At 39.5% G+C, this 24,124-nt stretch overlaps 2 protein-coding genes across 2 annotated transcripts in view; one reads left to right on the top strand and one right to left on the bottom strand.

The window, feature by feature from the left end:
- The first annotated feature begins 3,074 nt into the window (after window positions 1-3,074).
- LOC127856834 (hydroxyacid-oxoacid transhydrogenase, mitochondrial-like) overlaps window positions 3,075-24,124 on the top strand; it is a 36,081-nt gene continuing 15,031 nt past the window's right edge. The window contains exons 1-11 of the mRNA XM_052392980.1: window positions 3,075-3,226; window positions 5,680-5,714; window positions 6,915-7,009; window positions 7,512-7,666; window positions 9,309-9,505; window positions 10,846-10,923; window positions 11,519-11,624; window positions 12,402-12,554; window positions 16,137-16,235; window positions 21,188-21,266; window positions 22,851-22,947. Of these exons, the coding sequence (XP_052248940.1) occupies window positions 3,162-3,226; window positions 5,680-5,714; window positions 6,915-7,009; window positions 7,512-7,666; window positions 9,309-9,505; window positions 10,846-10,923; window positions 11,519-11,624; window positions 12,402-12,554; window positions 16,137-16,235; window positions 21,188-21,266; window positions 22,851-22,947 (1,159 nt within the window). The 5' untranslated portion in view covers window positions 3,075-3,161. The remainder of the gene's footprint in view (window positions 3,227-5,679; window positions 5,715-6,914; window positions 7,010-7,511; window positions 7,667-9,308; window positions 9,506-10,845; window positions 10,924-11,518; window positions 11,625-12,401; window positions 12,555-16,136; window positions 16,236-21,187; window positions 21,267-22,850; window positions 22,948-24,124) is intronic.
- On the bottom strand, window positions 17,921-20,186 carry LOC127856835 (uncharacterized). Its single transcript, XM_052392981.1, has one exon. The coding sequence runs from the start codon at window positions 19,980-19,982 to the stop codon at window positions 18,666-18,668; it is 1,317 nt and encodes a 438-aa protein (XP_052248941.1). The 5' UTR covers window positions 19,983-20,186; the 3' UTR covers window positions 17,921-18,665.

Raw genomic sequence — 24,124 nt, 5'->3', positions numbered from 1 at the left:
GATTTATTTTCAAACAAGGTTATACTTTTAATGGTACGGACTATCGCTGTTTGATTTTGTAATGAATGCTATTGAAACAGTTCTGCATTATCAAGACACGTATAAAATATAGTTAAGAAACATAAATACCCGCGTCATGCAAAAATGCGTCAGTGATTGAACCCTGATCGCCTTGGTGAGAAGCGCGTGTACCAATAACTGCGCTTAAAGGACATGCATATGCTTAGCCTTGTTTTCACAGAGCGAAGCTCGTTTTTTTCTCTTTCAAATGCATTGTGCTGATGCAGAACTTAATTTATCTGAAGTAGCGAGTCTCTCTCGGAGTAGGTGTGCCACAGCGACGAAACTTGGCAGACTTGTGTGCCCCTATGGATCACGCATGAGCAAAGTTCTATATGGCGTCTCAGTGCCATCGTTTCCGGTGAAAGTGTCGCCGGAGGAACGCTAACTGACCCGTATTGGCCCCGTTACCACATAATAGGAGCCTGAAGTCGCGATTATCTCTCGGAGTAGGTGACCCAGAGCGACGAAACTTGGCAGACTTGTGTGCCTCGATGTGTCACGCATGCGCCAATTTCAATATGGCGTCTCAGTGCCATCGCTTCCGGTGAAAGTGTCGCCGAAGATACGCTAACTTGCCCGTATTGGCCCCGTTACCCCCTAATAGGAGCCTGAAGTCCCGAGTATCTCTCGGAGTAGGTTTGCCACAGCGACGAAACTTGACAGACTTGTGTGCCCCTATGGGTCACGCATGCGCCAAGTTCAATATGGCGTCTCAGTGCCATCGCTTCCGGTGAAAGTGTCGCCGAAGGTACGCTAACTGGCCCGTATTTGCCCCGTTACCCCCATAATAAGAGTCGAAGTTTTTACCGTTATAGGACGTCATATGGCCTGCCGCTGCGTCAGAAGCTGCAACTTTGACGTCATCTGTTACGTCAATGTCGTCACTGGGAAGACCGGCGACATGGCACATTTGTAGAGCTCACCGAGACCCGCCGAATGACATTGGTCCCGTCGTTATACGACGTCATATCGACGTGCCACTGACGTCATAAGTTGCCACTTTGACGTCCGTTTAAACGTCAATGACGTCACTGGGAGGGTTTACGACACTTTCGACATGCTCGACTCAATGAGCCCTACAAGTGTGCCAAGTTTCATGACTATCGGTCAACTATTTTGCCTCCAGCAACGGCAGAACGGCTCCCATTATAAGGAATGCCAGCCGATGACGTCACTATGGAGGTTTACACGTAAGCGTTTAACGGGCGCCGCTCGCAAACGCCTTTGAATATAGTCGCGAAATTCGGCACGTTTGTAGCGCTCACCGAGGCCCGTTGAATGACGCTGTTTTGACCGTTATAGGACGTCATATGACCGTGCCGCTGACGTCAGAAGCTGCAACTTTGACGTCATCAATTACGTCAATTTCGTCACTTGGAAGACCGGCGACAGGGCACGTTTGTACAGCTCACCTAGACCCACCGAATGACGTTGGTCCCGTCGTTATAGGACGTCATATGGACGTGCTACTGACGTCATAAGTTGCCACTTTGCCGTCTGTTTTAACGTCAATGACGTCACTGTGAGGGTCGGCGACACTTCCGACATGCTCGACTCATTGAGCCCTACAAGTGTGCCAAGTTTCATGACTATCAGTCATCTACTTTGCCTCCAGCAACGGCAGAACGACTCCCATTATAATGAATGCCAGCCGATGACGTCACTATGGAGGTTTACACGTAAGCGTTTAACGGGCGCCACTCGCAAACGCCTTTGAATATAGTCGCGAAATTCGGCACGTTTGTAGCGCTCACCGAGGCCCGTCGAATGACGCTGTTTTGACCGTTATAGGACGTCATATGACCGTGCCGCTGACGTCAGAAGCTGCAACTTTGACGTCATTTGTAACGTCAATGTCGTCACTGGGAAGACCGGCAACATGGCACGTTTGTACAGCTCACCGAGACCCGCCGAATGACGTTGGTCCCGTCGTTATAGGATGTCATATGGAAGTGCCACTGACGTCATAAGTTGCCACTTTGCCGTCCGTTTAAACGTCAATGACGTCACTGGGAGGGTCGGCGACACTTCCGACATGCTCGACTCATTGAGCCCTACAAGTGTGCCATGTTTCAAGACTATCAGTCAACTACTTTGCCTCCAGCAACGGCAGAAGGGTTCCCATTATAAGGAATGCCAGCCGATGACGTCACTATGGAGGTGTGCACGTAAGCGTTTAACGGGCGCCGCTCGCAAACGCCTTTGAATATAGTCGCAAAATTTGGCACGTTTGTAGCGCTCACCGAGACCCGTCGAATGACGCTGTTTTGACCCGTTATAGGACGTCATATGGCAACCCGTCCGAGTATAATGCACCTAGGCCGAGTATAGCACACCCAGGCCGAGTATAATGCACTTAGTCCTAGTATAATGCACCAAAACCGAGCATAATGCGCCCAGACCGACTATATTGTTCCAAGTCCGATTATAGTGCTCCCGGGCTTAGTATAATCACCCAGTTCGAATATAACAAACCCAATCCGAGTATAATGCACCCAGGCCTAGTTTAATGCACCCAGGCCGAGAATAAAACATCCAGTTCGAGAATAATGCACCCAGGCCAATTATAAAACACCCAGACTTTCTATCATGCACCCATTCCGAGTGTAATGCACCCAGGTCGAGTATAATGCATCCACCATGAGTATAATGAGCCCAGTCCGTGTATCACACATCCTGCATGAGTATACTACACCTATACTACACCTTCTCCTAGTATGGTACATCCTGTCCATGTAACATGCATCCAGTCTGAGTATAATGAACCTAATGCGAGTATACAATGTTATTAATAAAGTGCGAGTATTATGCCCCAGCTCCGAGTATGATACACCCAGTCCAAGTTTAATGCTTCCGTCCTAGTATGAAGAACTATTCCTAGTTTAATAACCATTGTGAATTTGCGTATGGATAACACATTTTTGTGTTTTTTTTATATTCCAAATAGTCCCGATTGCTGTCGAGGTTGCCGTCATAAACCCGGGCTGGTCGCTGGCTACGCCATGCTCTATGTACAAGTCTAAATCGGAAACTGGGTTAACATGTAAAAACTAGATTATGACCCGAGCTTTTCCAGCTGATTGTGATTTAAAACAAAAATGGCAGCTATCGGAAGAGTATTTTCCACTCGGTTTACTTTTCGAAATCAATTCTTGGGACACAGGTACGTTCGGATATTTTGTTTATTAATATTTAGTACAAAACACCTATGTTTTCTTGTTGCATGGTTTTTGTTTGATAACATTGAAGTTAACACACGATGGTTACCCTGTTTTGAAAATATAATTAATATATTAGAACAAGTTTACAAATGTAAATAATACATTGTGTTAAAGATATACGCAGGTGACGGTAACAGAAATTATTATTATTTTAAGGGGTTTTGCACGTTTTGACAGCTTATTTCTTATGTATTATGCATAATTATGAATTAAAAAGAATGCATATATATCATTGCAAACATACCGTATGTATACATACAATGACAGTGTGTGAGTGTTAATCTTAACAAGTTCAACATTGTAAAGTTTAACATAGCCTCATTCTGTAGATGTCAGATATGCATGTAATGACTCTGCTATTCCGTGAACCATTTCCTGCAGGATGACCCGATATGCTCTTGAAATCTGTGACCCTCCCGGTATTTGGATCGCATACTTGTATCGGTGTCTTTGAGATAACACTTTACATTCAGTACGTAGCTTAACTAAAGTGGTCACATGGGGTTGGTAAAGCTTTTTAATTCTATCAAGTTTTTGTAATTTAATAACAAACTTAACAAAAATGCCAAAATCTGTTTAATAGTTTTAATGCAATGCATTAATGCGTAAAAATATACAACTGTCGAATGTATTGCTACGGGTTTTGATATTTAGTTCATGCAGTCAGTTGATGGCAGATAGTGACCCAGGCTTATTGTATGATTAAGGAGACCAAACCCAATGAATACGGAATTTTGAGCCGCGTCATGCAAAAATGGGTAATTTGGCATATGCGGACACCATTGCTCCAGACCAGCGTGCGCATTTGCACAGGCTGGTGTGGAGCTACCCTAGCTAACCCTAACAAGATCACGCAATCTTGCGTTACTTAGTTTTAGTGTTAAAGGGGCAGTTGAGCGATTTGGTAAATTGACAAAATTAAGAAAAGTTGTTTCAGAATCGCAAATTTTCATTTATGTTATGATATTTTTGAGGAAATAATAATACTGACCATTTACCATGCTCTTAAATATCCATTATATGCATCTTTTGACGATTTGAAAACCTGAAAATTATAAAGCGTCGTGCGACGCGAAACGATTTTATAATTAGGAAAGTTCTGTTGTTATAGTTATATTTTGGGAAACTACGAGGATTGCTTATATAGGTAAATCAAAGTGCTGAAGGCACTGAAGTTGTTCTCTGTTGTCGTCCTTGATTAGCTTGTGCGCATTGCACAGGTATATCAGTGTGCACAGGCTAATCGTATTACGTGCATTAAGCCCCGTTTTCCCTGAAAGCAGCCAATATGTACAGATTTCAATGATAAACACTAGACTGGCCAATGTCCTCTTACAAGCCGGTATATACACTCACTGCTAGAGGGTATATACACTCACTGCTAGAGCAGAATGATTTGTCGTCTGCTGCAGACAGACAGCGGTAATCCTCCCTAGCAGAGTGAGTTGTGGTTCTTACCGTACTTAAGGCTTCTAAGCACATACTGATTTGCAAAATATGCTCTGTAAATTTAGCTGGCCGCTGACGCGACCAACTAAAAATACATCCGCTCTAAGCATGAGCATGGATGGTCGAGTGGTCTAGGCGGGATAATTTTTATTCCAGAACTCCAGGGATCATGGTTCGAGCCCTGTTGAGGGTTACTTTTGTTCCTTTTTTTTAAATTGTAATGGTTTTTGTTTTTTTACTGGCGATATTTAGGTCAAATGTTTAAATGTATCAATATAGAGCATTTAATGACATGCTTCAATACATGCCAGAATCTGTTAAACGGCCCAATTAAGTAACAAAACACTTGACGATTTTAACCGGTTTTGCCTCCGCATAGTTGTGTGAAAGCGACATAGATGTTTTGATAGACGATTCTTATGCGATCCATACCTTCGTGGTTTTAACTTAGGGTAAAGCAATGTCATCTTCATTTGACCTATTTGCCAATCCATTCTCACATATTCGTAGTTTCCTTATAAAAACATACAATCAAAGGCAGTGCATCCGCAACATTTTTAAAAATCCCTATTAAATGGTAAACCTTTGTTTTTCATAGAATGAATAACATAAATATCAGCCGCGTTCACAGGAGGGAAGCCGTATCTAAATTATATATATATACAATAATAAAAAACATGGGCTTCCCTCCTGTGGCCGCGCTGTGGGAAAACCGGGCTGCTACGTGTGCGTAAAGTATCGGCTTAAATTAGCATGCGCTGTCCGCATAGGCCAATCTGGGACGACCCTTTCCGCATAGACAGGATTTCGTTCAGAAGAGGCTTTTTTCAAAAGAAGAATTCCATAAACGCCGAAATCGTCGTCACTGATTAACCTCTGACGACACGTTATGCACATGAAATTAGACAGGTTTTGCCATAGCTAGACTCAAATCATTTTCTTTTAGATGTATCCCGGTCCAGTCTGCATCAGCTGTAAAACGTAAGTGTGTATTGAGATTGGGAGGGCTTATCAGTTTGTAACGTTTTTTTACGTTGCTTAATTTCATTGGACTTTTCCATGCATGGCCATAGTATACAACTATATCAATGGCAGTCGACAATTAACAATTAACATCGAAAAAAAAAAACCATTTCAAACTTTTTACAAAAAAAAATCTACTCGATCGTGTGTTGTGAAATGACGACAGGGATAAGACGAGCTATATGCTCTGAACCATTTCGGAGCAAGTGCGATTAGCTGAGCATTTGCCTAACGGCTGACAGTTTGCTTGTCGAAGAATAAAAGAGCACAGTTTTTTCGAGAAAATTATTTAATTCTATGGATTAAAGGATAACATTAAACTGATTATAATGCATGTAAATAGCAGTTTTGTGATTTAAAAAAATGTCTTGATCTTAACTTTAGAATTTACATTACGTCATAAATTTGAATTTTGACCTATTTTCAATTTAAGCTATCAATAGCTGAAGGAACTAGTTGTACCCAAGTAACAAAATTTACGAACACATTTTAAGGCCTTAGAATAAAGACCATATTTCCATTTTAGACCAATAAACGCAAAGTGTTCGTTAGCATATGTTTTGTGCCAATGTTTTTATTAACAAATTTCATTATCGATCTTCCTAAATAAATCCATGTAATGATGTAATGTTAGTGTGGTCATATCAGAACTAAACACAAATATTCATATGTTTATATTATTTATATGTTTTGTGTACAATTGTTATACATAAACTGACAAATGAACAGAGTCGCCAATATTTTTAAGTTTTTGTTTTAGCCAATTCTTGATTTATATATTACTTTCTCGAACTCTAAATTATTCCACTCTTCATAATTTAATGATGGATTTTTTTCGAGTTTTCAGTCTTGTCGTCTTGCTATCGCAATTTATCGCTTAAAATTATTTTTGATAGGATTTGTAACAAAATCTTATACCGCTTTATCAACTATTCATTTATATAATATACTTACAATCAAATGGTACATATCTACAGCTACTTTTTTTAAACAAAAGCGTGTCAAGAATATATGCTTATTTATCGTTTAACTTTTTGCAAAAATTGAATAAGCTACGTCTATCAAATTTTGTATTTAAGCAATTAAACTCAGAGCCGAAAATGTATAGATTAATGGCATTTTTTTCAAAGTTGATAAAAATCCCCGCTCTGTTGCTAGGCTACGGGACAGCCACAGACGACAAGGACTACGCCCTGGAGATGGCCTGCTCTAACATCCGGTATGGCGTCGGGGTCACGCGCGAGGTCGGCATGGTAGGTACCGCGACATTGACAACAGTTTTATCATATTTTCATTTATTTCTTTTCTATATTTTATATAATGCTATGTTTCATCAGGGGAAAATGTGCATAATGCGACTTGTTCCTGGTGTTTTATGGATTATATTATTTTACAATAATTTAATTTCTATGTATGTTGTATTCGTAAGAACATGACCACAATGAATAAACAATTGCGGGGTTTCGCGGCGTTAGGGTTTTTATCCGCATTATGTACATTTTTTATTTTAGTTTAGTCCGTTTCTTTGGTACAGCCACTACTTGGTGTGTATGTCGGATATCTAAAGAAAGCTTTCACAGTTGGGATTGAACCTGTGACCTCTTGGTCGCTAGGCGGACACAATATCCACTACACCCTGGCGACATAATATATATTCATCTGCCAGTTAACACCTCAAAAGATTATGCAATGTCGGCGACAAGAAACACATACACAAACAACCCATCGTTAAAACTGCTTCTGTTGACATTTTAGGACTGCGCCAATTTGTGCGCGAAGCACGTTCTGGTAGTGACAGACGCTCGACTTGCCCGGATGAAGCCCGTGCAGACCGTGCTGGAAGCCCTGGACAGTCAGAAGATCCCCTACAAGGTGTACGACCGCGTTAGGGTGGAGCCGACTGACGTCAGGTAAGGTCAGCCATAGTTTAACATAGTGGGGACTGACGACGGTGGAGCCGACTGACGATATGTAAGGTTAGCCATAGTAAAACAAAGTGAAGACTGAGTGGGTGGAGTCGACTGACGTCAGGTTATGTTAGTCATAGTTAAACATAGTGAAGTCTGAAAGGGTGGAGCCGACTGACGTCAGGTTAGATTAGCCATATTTAAACATAGTGAAGACTGAGTGGGTGGAGCCGACTGACGTCAGGTAAGGGTAGCCATAGTTTAACATAGTGAAGACTGAGTGATGGAGCCGGCTGACGTCAGGTTAGGTTAGCCATAGTTTAACATGGTGAAAATTGAGTGGGTGGAGCCGACTGACGTCAGGTCAGGTTAGCCAAAGTAAAACAAAGTGAAAACTGAGTGGGTGGAGCCGACTGACGTCAGGTTAGGTTAGACATAGTTAAACATAGTGAGGACTGAGGTTGAAAATATACAGCCTTTACCTAATATCAATTTTATTTAAATCTTGTTTCAATATTAATCAATCATGGCACCTGTTAATCAAGTATCTAAATTTAAGAGGACAAAGTGATGATGGTGATTTTCAAATGAGCAACAGGTAATGTTTGTGACGACTTTGATAAATGAAAATAAATAATCAAGCTGGTAAGGTGACACTATCCTTGGCGAAAACCCCGAAATAATAATACTGTATGTATATCATAAAGAAATGTTAAGCTTTGAGTGTTCTGTTATATATCAGTATCAAATTTTGCAGACGTCAGTGTCGATACGTTGTTGTTTCTGTTGCCAAAAACAGAGTTTATACTGACATGATAAAGGATGTAGTATTCTGAAGTCATTGTTACTTCCAGTTTCTAAAATGCTGTACGTTTAAACGTTTGCGTGTTTTTTTATCGGTGCGATATAATTGTCTTAAACGCATGTGTTGTTATTGTAAATATTTAAGTATCACACATTTCTTGTACAAGGTTCAATTTTTAGCTCGGCTGTTTTCGGAGAAAACCCGAGGTATTGTCATAGCCTGCTCGTTGTGTCTTTCCGCCGTCCGCCGTCCGTGTCGTGCTAAAACCTTAACATTGGCACTAAAATCATAGTGCTTCCACCTACAACTTTGAAACTGTAGCTGCACCTTGATGAGTTTTACACGCCACACCCAATTTTTGGGTCACTAGGTCAAAGGTCAAGGTCAATGTGACCTCAAAAAAATAATCTTCGGACAAGCTTTCATTTATTCAAAACTGCACCCGCAGCCGAGCGTTGGCTGCCGTTATGCGGTGCTCTTGTTTACTCTTGTTAGAAAATGTTGCTACCTATTTAACGGACCAATATTGGGTATCAAAACGTGTTTTACCTTAGTGTGTCTTTAAGTCCACTTGCAATTAGGTTGTATGACCCACATAGCTTAACATGGAAAATAACATGATGACTGTCTCTGAGTATGTGTCACAACTACAACCAGAACATCTAAACAACATAATATGAAACTCTTTGGATATATAATTGTCTAAAAATGTCGGTTTTAAAATGTCGTTTATTTACAAAAACTGCTTTCAATCCAAAACTGTCTTTTTCCCTAGATCTACTTTTTAACCCAGTGCTATACATACCTGTCCTTGTAATAACTTGTACCGATGTTTTCCAGTTTCAAGGAATGCATCGATTTCGCAAAGGGCGACAACTTCGATCTGTTTCTAGCGGTTGGCGGTGGAAGCGTTATCGATACGTGCAAGGCCGCTAACCTGTACTCGACAAAGCCCGACGCTGAGTTACTAGACTTTGTGAACGCACCGATCGGTCGAGGACTATCTATTGAACACAAGCTGAAACCACTCATCGCAGGTTTTGTCCCACATTGTATTGTGTATTGTGTGTGTAGGGGGGTGGAGGGCGGGGAGGGTGCAGGTGCACGTGTAAGTGCGTGTGTTTCAACGTTAATTAGGTCGATCCGCGCCTGAGACTGCATAATATTAGGGCCCTAAGGGTGCCCCTTTTTCCTACATGAACTAATGAACTTTACATATGGATCATGCATATAACTTCCAGTTATTCAGTTTTACTGAAATAAACTCAATTTGATGTGGTATTGTGCTTTCGATGGAAACCAGAGCATCCGGTGCAGACCCTAGGTGTCCGCATTGTTGACCAACTACCAATTTCACTTGCACCCGCACTGGGAATCGGACTCGGGTCATCGAGTTGAGAAGCGCACGTAAACTGCGCTACATAGACTTCCGTGCGAATAAAAGCAAAATAGGCCATGGGGGCATGTGCCCACACTTAGATCCTTGCACAATGCACCATCGGCACTGAGGGACATAATTGACCGCATGTTTTCATCTTAGGACACGATTAGCTTTTGATACTGATGCTGAATCCATCAGTTCATGGCGTTCAAATCTGAGACGAATGTAATAACGTGACTTATTTACTTTGCACGGTACGATGCACTGGCACTCTTTACAGGTTAAAACATCTGCGTATTCGGAAAAGAAAAGTTGGGTTGTTTGATTTTTTGTTTGCAATAATAATCGTGCATATAAAACCTAAATATGATCTACCGATTTTTTTTACATAAGATAATTTATCGAGTTGTTCAATTTACTGATGGAACACTTGAATAATTAAAATTACTATGAGCCTTGTTCTGGGAAAATTGGGCTTAATTCATGTGCTAAAGTGTCGTCCCAGATTAGCCTCTGCAGAACGTTAAGACTAATCAAGGAGACACTTTCCGCCTCAACTGGATTTTTCCTAAGAAGAGACTTCGTTTATACTCAAAATAATATAAAAGCGGGAGTGTTACCTTTTATTAGCCCGTATGGACTGCACATGATAATATGTGACAACACTTAACGCACATGCATTAAGCCCAGTTTTCTCAGAACGCGGCTCATGAACAAACAGTATTGTCTGTAGTCTGCATGCGTAATTGTGTTTTTTTTTCTTTTCACGTTAATCGTCTTTATAATGTAATCAGAGTGTTGTGTTTCATGCAACATCGTGGGCGATCTTTGAACAATAAAAACAAATTATGACACACTAAATATTTGCTTTAAGATCCACTGAATTTTACACTTAAATGTACTGAAAGAAGATCGAGACGAGTATATGATTATTTTTTTGACTTAAAAATGAACAGTTAAATAATTACCAACGGTGTTTCTTTCTGATGTTTTCAGTGCCGACGACGGCTGGGACCGGAAGTGAGACGACGGGGACGGCGGTGTTCGATTATCTGCCCATGAAGGCGAAAACAGGTTGCTGTTTGTCTGGAACTTTCTTATACATGTTTTGTATATGTTTATTTCAAATTTAGTTGTGTAACAATTGCAACATGCATAGCTGGACAAGAAAATACAATAGAGTAAAAAGGAATGTTATTTTTGCCCAAAAGAAGTCTTTAATGTGCCGTGCACGTGCAAAATACCGCCGATGTGTCGCTTTTACGGTTTTATGATTCGAATGTACATGCAGTTGCTTACGTATTGATGTTTTTTTCTGGTCTGTCTTTACGTATTTCTTTTTTTGCAAATGCTTATTTTAACGATATTGAATTACCGTCTTTATACACACGAGCCTCGCTATGGAAAAACCGGGCTTAATGCATGCGCGTAAAGTGCCGTCAAAGATTAGCCTGGGCAGTACTGTCAGGCTTATCAGAGACGACACTTCGCTTTAATTGTTGTTGTTTTTGTAAGGAATGCTCGTTTAAGCAAACATCCAGTCAAGGCGGATAGTGTCGTTGCTGATTGGCCTGCGCAGGATCATCGGCTACGACACTTAACACACATGCATTTAGCCCCGTTTCCCCAGAGCGAGGCTCATATGGGGCTTACTGGGTTACTTTCTCAGGCATAGCAAGTCGTGCATTGCGGCCGGACCTGGGGATTGTGGACCCTGAACATCTAATAACCGTCCCCGAACGGGTCGCGTGCTATAGCGGCATAGACGTGCTCTGGTAAGGGTTTATGTTACCTCACCTAATAACCGTCCATGAACGGATCGCGTGTTATAGCGGAATAGATGTAATGTTGTATGGCATAATTACCTACCTGAGCGGGTCGCGTGCTATGGCGGCATAGACGTGTTGTGGTAATGGCTCATGTGTCTTGGAGCGTAGAGCTAAGAACACACGTGATATAAGATTCTTAATGAAAACTTTCTTATTAATATCGTAACATAAATATTTATGAAATCACGGTTGCATTTAATTAATATCACTGATAATCAATTTCGTTTTCGTAGTAACGCAATGTCACTTACGTTTTTTAAAAGCATAAATGCAGAGGCCTAGTAACATTTTGAATATAAAGTCGGTGATTTTGCCGTATGAAGATATTGCTTCATAAAATCAATGATTTAAAACACCATGACCCCGTTGCTCAAAACGTTCACTACCAGTTAATGTAACAGTCTGCAAACTTCAGACCCAACCAAAAAAGTTAATTTTTAAAGCAATTATGTTATTAAACATTTTTCAAATTATTCGAGCAAACAAATATGTTTACAATTAACACAGATAGAAAAGTGTTTACAATTAAGTCACATACATAACTTGATCCAAACATTAACGGCTGATAGCTTAATGGGCCTTAAAGGTTCAGAACATCTAGGCCCAGTGCTTAAACACAGCGGTGATTTTTTCTATTCAACATGCGCGCTATTGCGGCATACTCAGTAATTTTTCTACTCCGCAGTCACGCTATTGAGGCATAGTCTTTGTTCTACCTTGCAGTCACGCTATCGAGTCTTACACAGCCAAGCCCTACAACGAGCGACGTCCCCGACCCGCGAATCCCAAACTCCGCCCCTCGTATCAGGGCAGTAACCCTATCAGCGACATGTGGTCCCTTTACGCGCTCAGACTCACCGCAAAATACATCAAGAGGTGAGTAAAGCGGGTGTCATGTTAACCCTTTTATGCCTAGTGGACTCTCTCATCCTTCTAAATTGGATCAATTTATTTCCAAAATTAGGAATGTCTAGTATATTTATTTCTATATTTAGAATATTTCTTACGGAAACTCCTTTAAGAAACAGCGCGGTATTGATGAGACGCCGCATCATGTGGCGTCTCATCTGGGTCTGCGCTTTTTGCCAAGGCCTTTTTTTCAAGACGCTAGGCATACATCGGTTAACTGCATTTCCATACATTTAATAAAGTACCGATCATTTGCCATCATTCTCCTGATTCTTGCGCCCATATCCAGCAACTAATTATTAGAATTTAAGAAAAATAAAGAATATTCTTGAGATTTAATTGTATATAACTACTTAAAAGCCAAGTTTATGATGGAAAGTAACTCTTCTAATTACTTGATTCATCATTGATATGTTAATTACATAAGCACCATTTTAACATGTATTAGTTCAAAATGCTGTTTCTTGAATCTAAGAATGTGTTGGTGAATATGGGACCTTACAAATGAAGTTTTGATAAGTAAATATCCGGTTATAATCCAATCAGCGACACGTGGCATGGATATGTTCAGACTCGCGGAAAAGTATATCAAATTTGCTTAATCAAATGACGTCTAACAGGTGTAATTAAGGTTTGAATGAGCCATTGAATATTGGTTTTGACCAGTCCAGAAGAACAAGAGGGAAACGAGGTTGTTCAGGTTGAATGCTGTTTGCTGAATCTATTTAAAGGGGCCTTTTCACGTTTGGTAAATTGACAAAATAAAAATTAAATGTTTCAGATTCGCAAATTTTCGTTGTAGTTATGATATTTGTGAGGAAACAGTAATACTGATCATTTACCATGATCTAAAATATTCATTATGTGCATCTTTTGACAATTTAAAAACCTGAAAATTATAAAGCGTTATAACGCGAAACGATTGAATAATTTTGAGAATTCTGTTGTCGCTATATTTTGTGATACTACGAGGATTGCTTATATTGAGTATGAAATACATGAACAATCGTGTGAGCACAGGTGGCCGAGTGGTCTAAGCGGTAGACTTTTACCCCAGGGCCACAGGGGTCAGTGGTGGTTCGAGCCCCGTTGAGGGTTACTTTTTTCTTTCTTTAATTTTATTCTTGGATTTTTACTTGAGTGTTTTAGATACAATGCATTTTAGATACAATGTTTACATTTATCAATATTTAATGGAAAATTTCAATACATGCCAAAATCTGTGAAAAGGCCCCTTTAAAAAATGTTTTTAATTTTATTTGCTTTTCTATGGGGCTACAAATATGTCAAAATGCGTATTGAGTGGTAAAGGGTTAATATTTTTAGCTCATCTATTTTTTGAAAAAAAATTATGAGCTATTGTCATCACCTTGGCGTCGGCGTCGGCGTTGGCGTCGGCGTCCGGTTAAGTTTTGCGTTTAGGTCCACTTTTCTCAGAAAGTATCAATGCTATTGCATTCAAACTTGGTACACTTACTAACTATCATGAGGGGACTGGGCAGGCAAAGTTAGATAACTCTGACGTGCATTTTGACAGAATTATGTGCCCTTATTATACTTAGAAAATTGAAAATTTTGGTTAAGTTTTGCGTTTAGGTCCACTTTTCTCATAAAGTATCAATGCTATGACATTCAAACTTGGTACACCTACTTACTATCATGAGGGGACTGGGCAGGCAAAGTTAGATAACTCTGGCGTGCATTTTGACAGAATTATGTGCCCTTTTTATACTTAGAAAATTGAAAATTTGGTTAAGTTTTGTGTTTAGGTCCACTTTATTCCTACAGTATCAAAGCTATTGCTTTCATACTTGCAACACTTATTAACTATCATAAGGGGACTCTGCAGGCAAAGTAATGTAACTCTGACTGGCATTTTGACAGAATTATGTGCCCTTTTTATACTTAGAAAATTGAAAATTTGGTAACTTTTTGTGTTTTGGTCCATTTTACCCATAAAGTATCATAGATATTGCTTTCATACTTGGAACACTCGCAAACTATCATAAGGGTACAGTAAAAGGACAAGTTGCATAACTCTGGTTGTCATTTTTACGGGATTATGGCCCTTTTTTGACTTAGTAACTTTGAATATATGGTTAAATTTTGTGTTTCGATCCACTTTACTTCTTAAGTATCAAGGCTATTGCTTTCAAACTTCAAATACTTTCATGCTATCATGAGGTTATTGTACCTGGCAAGTTGAATTTTACCTTGACCTTTGAATGACCTTGACTCTCAAGGTCAAATTATTAAATTTTGCTAAAATTGCCATAACTTCTTTATTTATGATTACATTTGATTGATACTTTGACAAAACTACTCTTACCTGACATACCACAATAGACTCCACCCAAAACCATCCCCTGTGCCCTCACCCCCCCCCTTCCCCACCTTTTTTTTTTTTTTTTTTTTAAGATCATCTCACAAATGACCACCACACCCTCACACTATACCCCCCCCCCCCACCCCCCCCCCAATTTTTTTTTTAACCGTTAAAATACACAAATATTAATTTTATTATTTTATGTTTGAAATACCGTCCAACCATCGCTCACAAGAACCCCCCCCCTATTTTTTTTTTAAGATCATCTCACAGATTACCACCACACCCTCACACTTTACCCCCCCCCCCCCACCCTCACACTTTACCCCCCCCCCACCCCACCCCCCCCCCAAATTTTATTTTTGTTTGAAACGGTTAAAAAACACAAATATTTATTTTTATTATTTTATGTTTGAAATACCGTCCAACCATCGCACCCAAAAATCCCCCCCCCCCGCTCCCCCCACACACCCCCCCGAATTATTTTTTTTGCGTTTTTTTTCGCATTTTTGGAAGATAATGTAATAAATTCCACACCCCCACACTATACACCCCTCTTCACTCCGCCCCTCCCTCCTTTGTGATTGAAAATGAGAGTCCCTTCACCTTTAAAAAGAAAATAGATGAGCGGTCTGCACCCGCAAGGCGGTGCTCTTGTTTAATAAGTCCTCAAACTCTTATATTCTTGTAACAATACGCTTAATAAGGTAATCATGTAGGATGCTAAATAATGGAGTCGTGTAGGGTTGCACTCTCTAACAAAAATCATCTTTTAGTCGAATGCATGTTTTTCGCTTGAGGCTTTTGTTCTGGTTTTACATTTTGGTGATATTGTCGGGTTAAGCATATGTGCTCACTACTTAATCGCTGAAATGAAAATGATGATAATGATGATAAAAGTTAGAAACCATTGTTGAAATTTAGGCTTAAAAGGGCTGCATTCAGTAAGAAAACAGCCGAAAATACGAAGGTTAAAAAACAGTCGATTTTTATTTGCGTCGAGTTCTTTATTGGTTTGTACATAACATAATTTGTTATTGCTTAAATCGTTCAGGTTAGAAAAAACGTATGAATATGGGAGTGTCTATATGCATAATTTTGCATTTGTTTTCAATTAAAGTTGTCGCTTTTACATTGAATAATATATGGAAAATATTTAGTATATTGTGACCTTTTGAATTATATATATGAAAAATATTTAGTATATTGTGACCTTCTTTCAGAGCCACGTACAACGCAGACGACTTCGAGGCTCGCTCAGCCATGCACCTCGCCAGCGCGTACGCCGGTATTGGGTTCGGAAACGCGGGCTGCCATCTCTGGTACGTATATCGTGGTGTTGTTGTTAGTTGTTTTTTGTTGGGTTTTTTTGGGGATGGGGAGGCGGGGGAGTGGATCAAATTTGGTGCCGAAATTCCCAATCTCGAAAAGTATACATGTACATGTATGTTTTTCCAAAATGACTGCCTGAAATCCCCAATTGTTGCCCCCGCCCCCGAAAAAGAAGTTTTTTTTTTTAATACATTGCAGCATTTAATTTAATTTATTTCATTTCCTTATTCAGCTCTTCAAATTTGATCTTAAATAATAAAGTAATTATAGTACAAGTGCATTCAAACCTTTTTTTTTGTATTTGTTAGCTTACACAACACAATTTTCGCAATTTTAGTGAAAACGACGCGGTATTTTTCCAACTGAAAGATACGGTGGCAAGGTGACATACACTCCTTTTTTAAATGAACTTCTCTTTGTTTATTTCTCGTGCCCAAGACTTACTATTTCGATGGAACAACTTACTTCCTCGTGGGAAAATTTACTAATCTTTTTTTCTATCTCGTTCCCTCGACTTAGTAAGTCGTTCCCACGACATAGCTAACTCGTTCCCACGAATTAGGAAGTCGTTCCCACGAGTAAGTAAGTCGTTCCCTCGAGTTAGTTTGTCGTGGGGACGATATAGAAAAAGAGAGAAATGCAATTTAAAAAGAGAGAGGAAAGAATGACATCTTTAAGCCACCGTAGAAATGCCCGGTTCCATGCAAAAAAATGATGAAAAACACTATATTTCGATAACGCGCGAATATTTTTGTGTGCATTCATGTTTATTTGTAATGCACATCGTTGCGACGCCTATCAACGAATTTACATGGCACCGACCCACTGCGCAATTACAATACACAACATCGGATCCTACGAATGGTGTGATTGTATAATATTATAACATCGGATTCTATGAGTGGTGTGATTGTATACACAACATCGGATTCTATGAGTGGTGTGATTGTATACACAACGTCGGATTCTAAGAGTGGTATGATTGTATACACAACATCGGATTCTATGAGTGGTGTGATTGTATACACAACATCGGATTCTATGAGTGGTGTGATTGTATACACAACATCGGATTCTATGAGTGGTGTGATTGTATACACAACATCGGATTCTAAGAGTGGTATGATTGTATACACAACGTCGGATTCTAAGAGTGGTGTGATTGTATACTTTAATTAGAACCTCGCTGTGGAAAAAACGGGGCTAAGGAATGTTCGTTAAGTAAAGTCGCATCAATATTTGCTTTTATTGGTGGGTTTTTTGTATAGAGGAAGTCTCGTAGCGAGAATCCAGTTAAGGGGGAGTGTCGTCCCTGATGAGCATATGCGGACTGCACATATTAAGCTGGGACGACACTTCGCAGATTCATTAAGCCCCATTTTCCCAGAGCGAGGCTATATTGTATACGCGAGACATGTAAAACAAATGTAATAGTGTCGTGTTATTTAGCTTTATTTAGAGGATATTTGTTCATGTCAGTGTAAGGTAAATGCGCCACTCGTGAAAATATATTTTCTTTGATCACTCGTGAAATAATAAACAATCTTACACTGACATGAACACATTTTCTGTTCTTTTTATGCCCCTTTTTCAAGAAAATAATTAACAGCTGTTTCCCTTTCGCTGAAAAGTTACCCGCCTGAATACATTTCAATACACAAAATGACGTCATTATACCAGCGAAATTCTCCAGTTAAACTTTGTTACAATATAAATAAACGGTGAAAAAAGCATAAAACTAAAAAAGAAATTTGTTGGATTCAATGGAATATCGTTTTTAATTCACTCGTGATCATAAAAAATATATTAATGTTGAATTAAATCTTGATATGATAATCTAAAAATAGAAAACGTAGTTCCGAAAATGTGTTATTTTCACCGGTGAAAATGTGTTATTTTCACCGGTTAAAATAACAATGTGTTTATTTTCACTGCTGTTATTTCACTGCAGAAAGGTCATATTGTATCATTAGGTATAACAGAAATAGGCATGTTGAACAAAATAATTAGTCTTGTTTTCTTTCACATGGTAAGGCTTTTTAAACATTCACATATTGCTGCATGAACAGCGCTGAAGTAAGACTTCGATCGCTGCATCTAATAGTTGGAGACAATTACGGTAAACCCATTCAATCTTGACGTTCCCTTTTTAATCCGATTACATTATCAATTTGCTAATGGATGTAATGCGGTTTAATTTTATGTCAATCCATCTTCGAATAAATCTATTTAAATGTCTAAATTGCTTAACGCGTATTTTGCTATGTTCGATAGCATTTTTTTTTAAATCAAGTGACTTGTTCTTTAAAAAACAATAGAAATGGTGTAGACACTTACAATTACTTTTATCATATATTTTTTCCTAGAGTAATTATAATATATTTCTTCATTTTTTTGTCCTATCTGTGAAAGAAACCGCTTCATTCAATCTCGCGCAATTCGAGATTTTCTAGACGCAGTGTTGTTTCCGTATCCCTTCGCTGTGACGGCGGTCTTTGCGTCCCACACGCCGCCGTTGTAATGGAATTTCCGCGGGAACTTCTGCGCTTTCTTTTCCGAGGAAAAGATTGACCTTGGCCCCAGAATACGTTCACCACGTCGGACACAACAAAAAGCGCGACACTGACCGCTATGACGACACCGGCGGTGACTCCGTAGATTGCCGACGACCGTCGGCCGTCGGGCCTGCTTACCAGACGCTGTTGATACTTTGTGGTAGATTTTGCGGGAACTGTCAAGTTACGCACGATTGCTTCTATAACCGCTGCCATATCGTCGGTTGGATCGTATGGTATTGTTCCTTCTGTCGGAACAACGTCAGCGTCGCAAGTGCAGCAGTCATCAGGTATGGATGAGAGACCGCAGGTCGGAACGTCTCTCGTATTGGACAGGACGTTGACGTTAGGGGGAGCGGTGACCACCGTCACGCTGCAACCGGACTTTATACCGTGAATGATACCGGAACTAACTGGCATACGAGTTATATTGTACGATACCGATCCATCCGTCCTCTCGATCACGTTGTGGGTACATATTGCGCCAGTTTCGTTAAACTCTACCGACACGCATTTGCTAATCTCAGAACACTGTTCTAAGCAGTTCTCTAAGGTTTGCGCGGTAAAATTTGTCTGCTGCGAGAGTCCAATCAAGTCGGCAGACGGGATGTACCGGTAGTCCACAAAGATATTTAAATGAACAAGACTTTCATAGTTGTGGCAAATGTACGGGAGTCTCGTGTTGCAGTCCTCCGCAAGAACTTCCGGTTGCAGAGACGCCGCCAGATTCGGCCAAGATGCCACTGCACATTGACTGGATTGCGAGAAAATCCCCGGTCCGTCTGTTTGAGTGCAGGTGCCGGAAGTAGCATCGTAAAAGTACCAGGCGTCCGTGTTCGGAAATGGGCGGAACGTTCCGTGCCAGAACGTCATGTTTGCATCGTTTCCGTTTACGTTACTGCTTAGTAATTCATGTCCGACGGTCGTCCACTTCATATAATCCACTGGCTGGGAAAATATACCTTTGTTATTGCCCCTAGTCAAGCACGAGAACTGTGCCTCTGGCCATGTTAATTCCTCAGCTAGAAATACTGTAAGCTCATAGGCGTTTTTGCCCAAACACGGTAGCACGTTTATGACGTCATCTGAGTGATTGGAATTTATTATCTTGTATTTACCGTCGACGAACCAAACGCACAATACTACGCCGAAGCCGTAAAGAGTAATCAAAGTCAGTGCCATCGGAAGCCTGTATCCGTCTCACTTGAAAGATTTAATGTTATGAACTATCAATCTAGTCCGAATCCGAGATATATTGGTAAATAATCCCACAGTTTCAAGGACCTAAGCTTTTATAATCGAACAGCTATCGTAGCGTTATAATTACAATATGAACACGCAAGTAATGAGATCCATTATACTATTTTTTGCGTTATATAGGTTGTATTGTTGTCATGTTCAGTCTATTGGATTGGGCCATATAAAACGTCCGGCTGCCATAATAACGCAAGAGGAGCATCGTCCGGTTCATTGGTCAAGGCTTAACAATCGCGTGCTTGACTTAAGTTTCCCTTTTCTCGTCAACCTAATTAGATCCACCGGATATCACTTCACCTAGCGCGTTTTATTATTGTTTTTCGGCCACTGGCTGCGTTGAATTGTCTGACGCACTTTTTCTTATGGTACTTCCATTATGCTGTATGGAAAGTTCACTCATACGAGGTCGTGCGAAGGACAGTGTCCCAGTTGCGTTCTGGAAAATATAGGCGTATTTAGATTCAAATTTTCCACAAAAAACAGTTGAATGAAACAAAATGCGCAGCAGCGTTCAAATGAATGCGATTTCAAGTTCTGCTTTTATTTTTTGCGAAGGTTGACAGAATACGGGCGCAATATATGTTTTGTGCTGCTGATTTTGATCAGCGCCTGAATTCATTAACTCATTTATGCATAGCGTCTAAAAAAAAAAGGCAAACAGCGAAGACCCAGATGCGACGCCGCATAATGCGGCGTCTCATCAGGGTCTGCGCTGTTTGCTTAATGGAATTTATGTAAGAAATAGTCTAAATAAAGAAATAAATATGCTAGACATCCCTAATTTTGGAAAAAAATTGATCCAATTTAGAAGGATGGGAGAGTCCACTAGGCATAAATGGGTTAAGGTTTTAACCGGGCTTAATGCACAGGCTATTCAGGTGCAATGTTTTTGCCTTAACTGGAAAGAAGGTGCCTTAAGCGAGAAAAAGATGAAAGCGGAAAGCATCGTCCCAGATTAACCTGTGCGGGCTACAAAGGCTAATCTGGGACGATACTTTACACAAATGCGTGAAGCCCCGTTTACTTTGTATTATATCTGAGGTAGTGAAACACCCGAATACTTGCGTTATATTGTATTATCATTCTCGTACATGCCCGCTTATGTACACCGTTACCCGCGTCTATTTCAGTCACGGCATGTCGTATCCGATTTCCGGTAACGTCGGCAACTACATAGAAGAAGGTTACGAACCGGATCTACCACTCATCGTGAGTCTACTGCGTTTCTTCACATATGAGCTTCGTTTTGAGAAAACCGGGTTTTATTCATGTGCGTCAAGAAAACGTCGATGTTTAGCCTGTGCAATTCACACAGACTAATCATTTTCCTTTTATAAGATTTTTGGTTTTAAGGAAGTCTCCTCTTAGCAAATATCATGTCTAGGCGGAATGTATCGTCCCTGATAAGCCTGTGCGGAATGCATACGCTAATTTGGACGACACTTAACAAAATGCACTAAACCCCGTTTCTCCAAAGCGAAGCGCCATTATGGTGGATATGTGTTTGTGAGAAGATAACGCATCATATTAGAATTTTAACTGCAGATACTTAATATTTTTATTAGATCTCGCATGAATAAACATATTTGAATGGTATCCTTTTCCATCGATGGCATTTAGAGTTATCACACACAAAAGATTCTCATATCCAGTTTATTTCATTAAAACAAGTACGTTTTACATTAAGGAAAAACTTTAATCCATCGCAGTGACCGGATTTTTCCCTGTGATATTTTAAAAATAAATATTTCACTTTTTAGCATAAATAAATTCAGATAAAGAATAACTCGTTTTGAAGACGGATTTTTTTCGACCGACTATAAAACTGCGACTCTCTGCGATTTGCATGAATTAAAAAGCAAGTAAGAGAAACATTAATAAATAATGCTTCAATTAATCATAGGACGAATTCGCTGAACAAGTAGTATATTTAACCCAGGAAGAAACGTTATAAAATTAGCACCTGTTTCCGCGTCTGTGATGTTGAAAAGTTAAATTTTAGTCCGTCTGTTCCCTTAACAGACCAGAATGTTTTAGAAAAGAACAGAACGTTTATTTACGACTTAAGCATTTACAGCTCATCGTCACAACAATATGAGCAAAAAAACAACAAATTCACATGCGTCAACAATACATGTAATTGTATACAGTAAATCAGTTATATACTAACATGGTTTAATGTGAGAACTCCAGAACAATATGAGATGACTAAATTTGCAACGAGTATTAAAATGTTATACTTGAACAATTCACATTTAAATAATTGAATAAATAAACTTTTGAAAAGATCATTTCACATCGAAAAATAATATAACATTTTTATATATCGGCAGCCCTAAGTTTAAAAGCTTTGATGCAAAAATTAGTTAGACGAATTAATACCGTTTTTTTAGTTTCATTCAGCAATTGCACAAACTTAAACATTCTTGGTCATCTTTTGTAAAAGATAGGCAAATAAGTATTTCTAAAATAACACTTGTCATCCTTTTGCAGAAAAATTGAGTCTCACTCGGGAAAAATTGAGCTTAATGCTTCTGCGTAAAATATCGTCCCATAAAAGCCTGCGCAGTTTGCACAACCTAATCAGGGACGGCAATTTCCGTCATAACTTGATTTTTGCTCAGAAGAAGCGACTTCTTTTAAACGAAACCATAAATAAATGCGGAAAGTGCTGTCCTTCGTGAGCCCGTGCATACTGCACTAATATTTTATTAAAATATTTGCGATGGTCAACAATAGAATGCCCAGCGTTTCGTTTTACTAGCATGAATGTCGTTGTTGTCGTTTTGATAGCCCCACGGCCTGTCGGTTATCGTGTCGGCCCCTGCGGTGTTCGAGTTTACTGCGCCTGCGTGTCCGCAGCGTCATCTGGAGGCAGCAGAGGCTCTAGGTAACACTTGTGGTGTTAATATCGATGTTAATGCCAACAATATTTGAGTCTCCTTCTGAAGTAAATAAATGGGTTTAATGTATGTGCGTAACAGGCTTATCAACGACGACACTTTCCGCAATATCTGGATTGTCTCTTATGAGATACTTACTTATAAGAAACATACCTTAAAAGCAAAAAGTGTCGCCCTGATAAGCCTGCGCAGACCCAGTTTGCCAAGAACGAGGCTTTTATGTATCTACATTCAGATGCGTGAGACATCATGGCGTTGACCGTATTGTCTGTGTTTGTGTCTCATTGTTTCAGTTCAATGTGTTTATTTGTCGGTCATTCGAAAATAATGACGTCACGTCCGGGTAAACAAGTTTAAAAAGGACGTTAAGTTAAAAATGGAAAATATTTAATATTTCGGTCATAAATAATGTAAATTAAACGAAAATAGTGCAGAGGAAAGCTTTAAAATTGCTCTACATTTACATGTTTAAACTATTTTCGTAAGTTATTGTTGTCGGCAAAAAATGGACAACGAAGATTCAGCGGTCGCGCAAGATAAACCGGAAGTTCATGCAAAAATCAAAGTATTTGACATTAATGAAGCTCGCCTGTTGAGAAAAAAAACTAAAAATGGAAGAGAAGGAATGAAAAATTAATAATTATGAACTTACGCCATTGAAAATCAAATCCGGCGAGGGCGAACAAGATGTTGAAGTGAGAAATTACATTTTGAATGAAAATGTAAATATGAAGAAGAAATTGAGATCTACTGAAAAGGAACCTTAGAAATTATCGAAACAAACGGAGGAACAAAACTAGTACTAAACACAGGTACTTATGAACTTTTAAAATTTGCTAGCAAAAAGTATTTTTCAGACAATGCACTTAATTAAATGTACTTATATAAACCAGCAAATGACAGAAAATCAAATAAATTGGAGCTTAGTTATTAAGTCGCGGATGAGAAGAACCACTTGTGCACGTTTAACATGTACCACACGACTTCATCATGCTCGATAAATGGTAGAAACGTGGCTCACTTCTTTGACACAGACCTTCCAAATATTCTCCAAATAATGAAAACTGACATTCAGTCAAATAATAAATCAATAAGTGAACTAAATGAATACATGAAACAGCAAATACTATCATACTTGGAGCGTAAAAAATCCCCAGCGCCCAT

The sequence above is a fragment of the Dreissena polymorpha genome, chromosome 14 (genome assembly GCF_020536995.1).
Source record: "Dreissena polymorpha isolate Duluth1 chromosome 14, UMN_Dpol_1.0, whole genome shotgun sequence".
Taxonomy (NCBI): Eukaryota; Metazoa; Mollusca; class Bivalvia; order Myida; family Dreissenidae; genus Dreissena; species Dreissena polymorpha.
The sequence above is the reverse complement of the archived record's forward strand: the minus strand, read 5'-3'. Positions and strand labels throughout refer to the sequence as shown.

Excerpts from the sequence above, each read along its gene's own strand:
- LOC127856835 (XM_052392981.1), bottom strand. The coding sequence starts at position 19,982 with ATGGCACTGACTTTGATTACTCTTTACGGCTTCGGCGTAGTATTGTGC.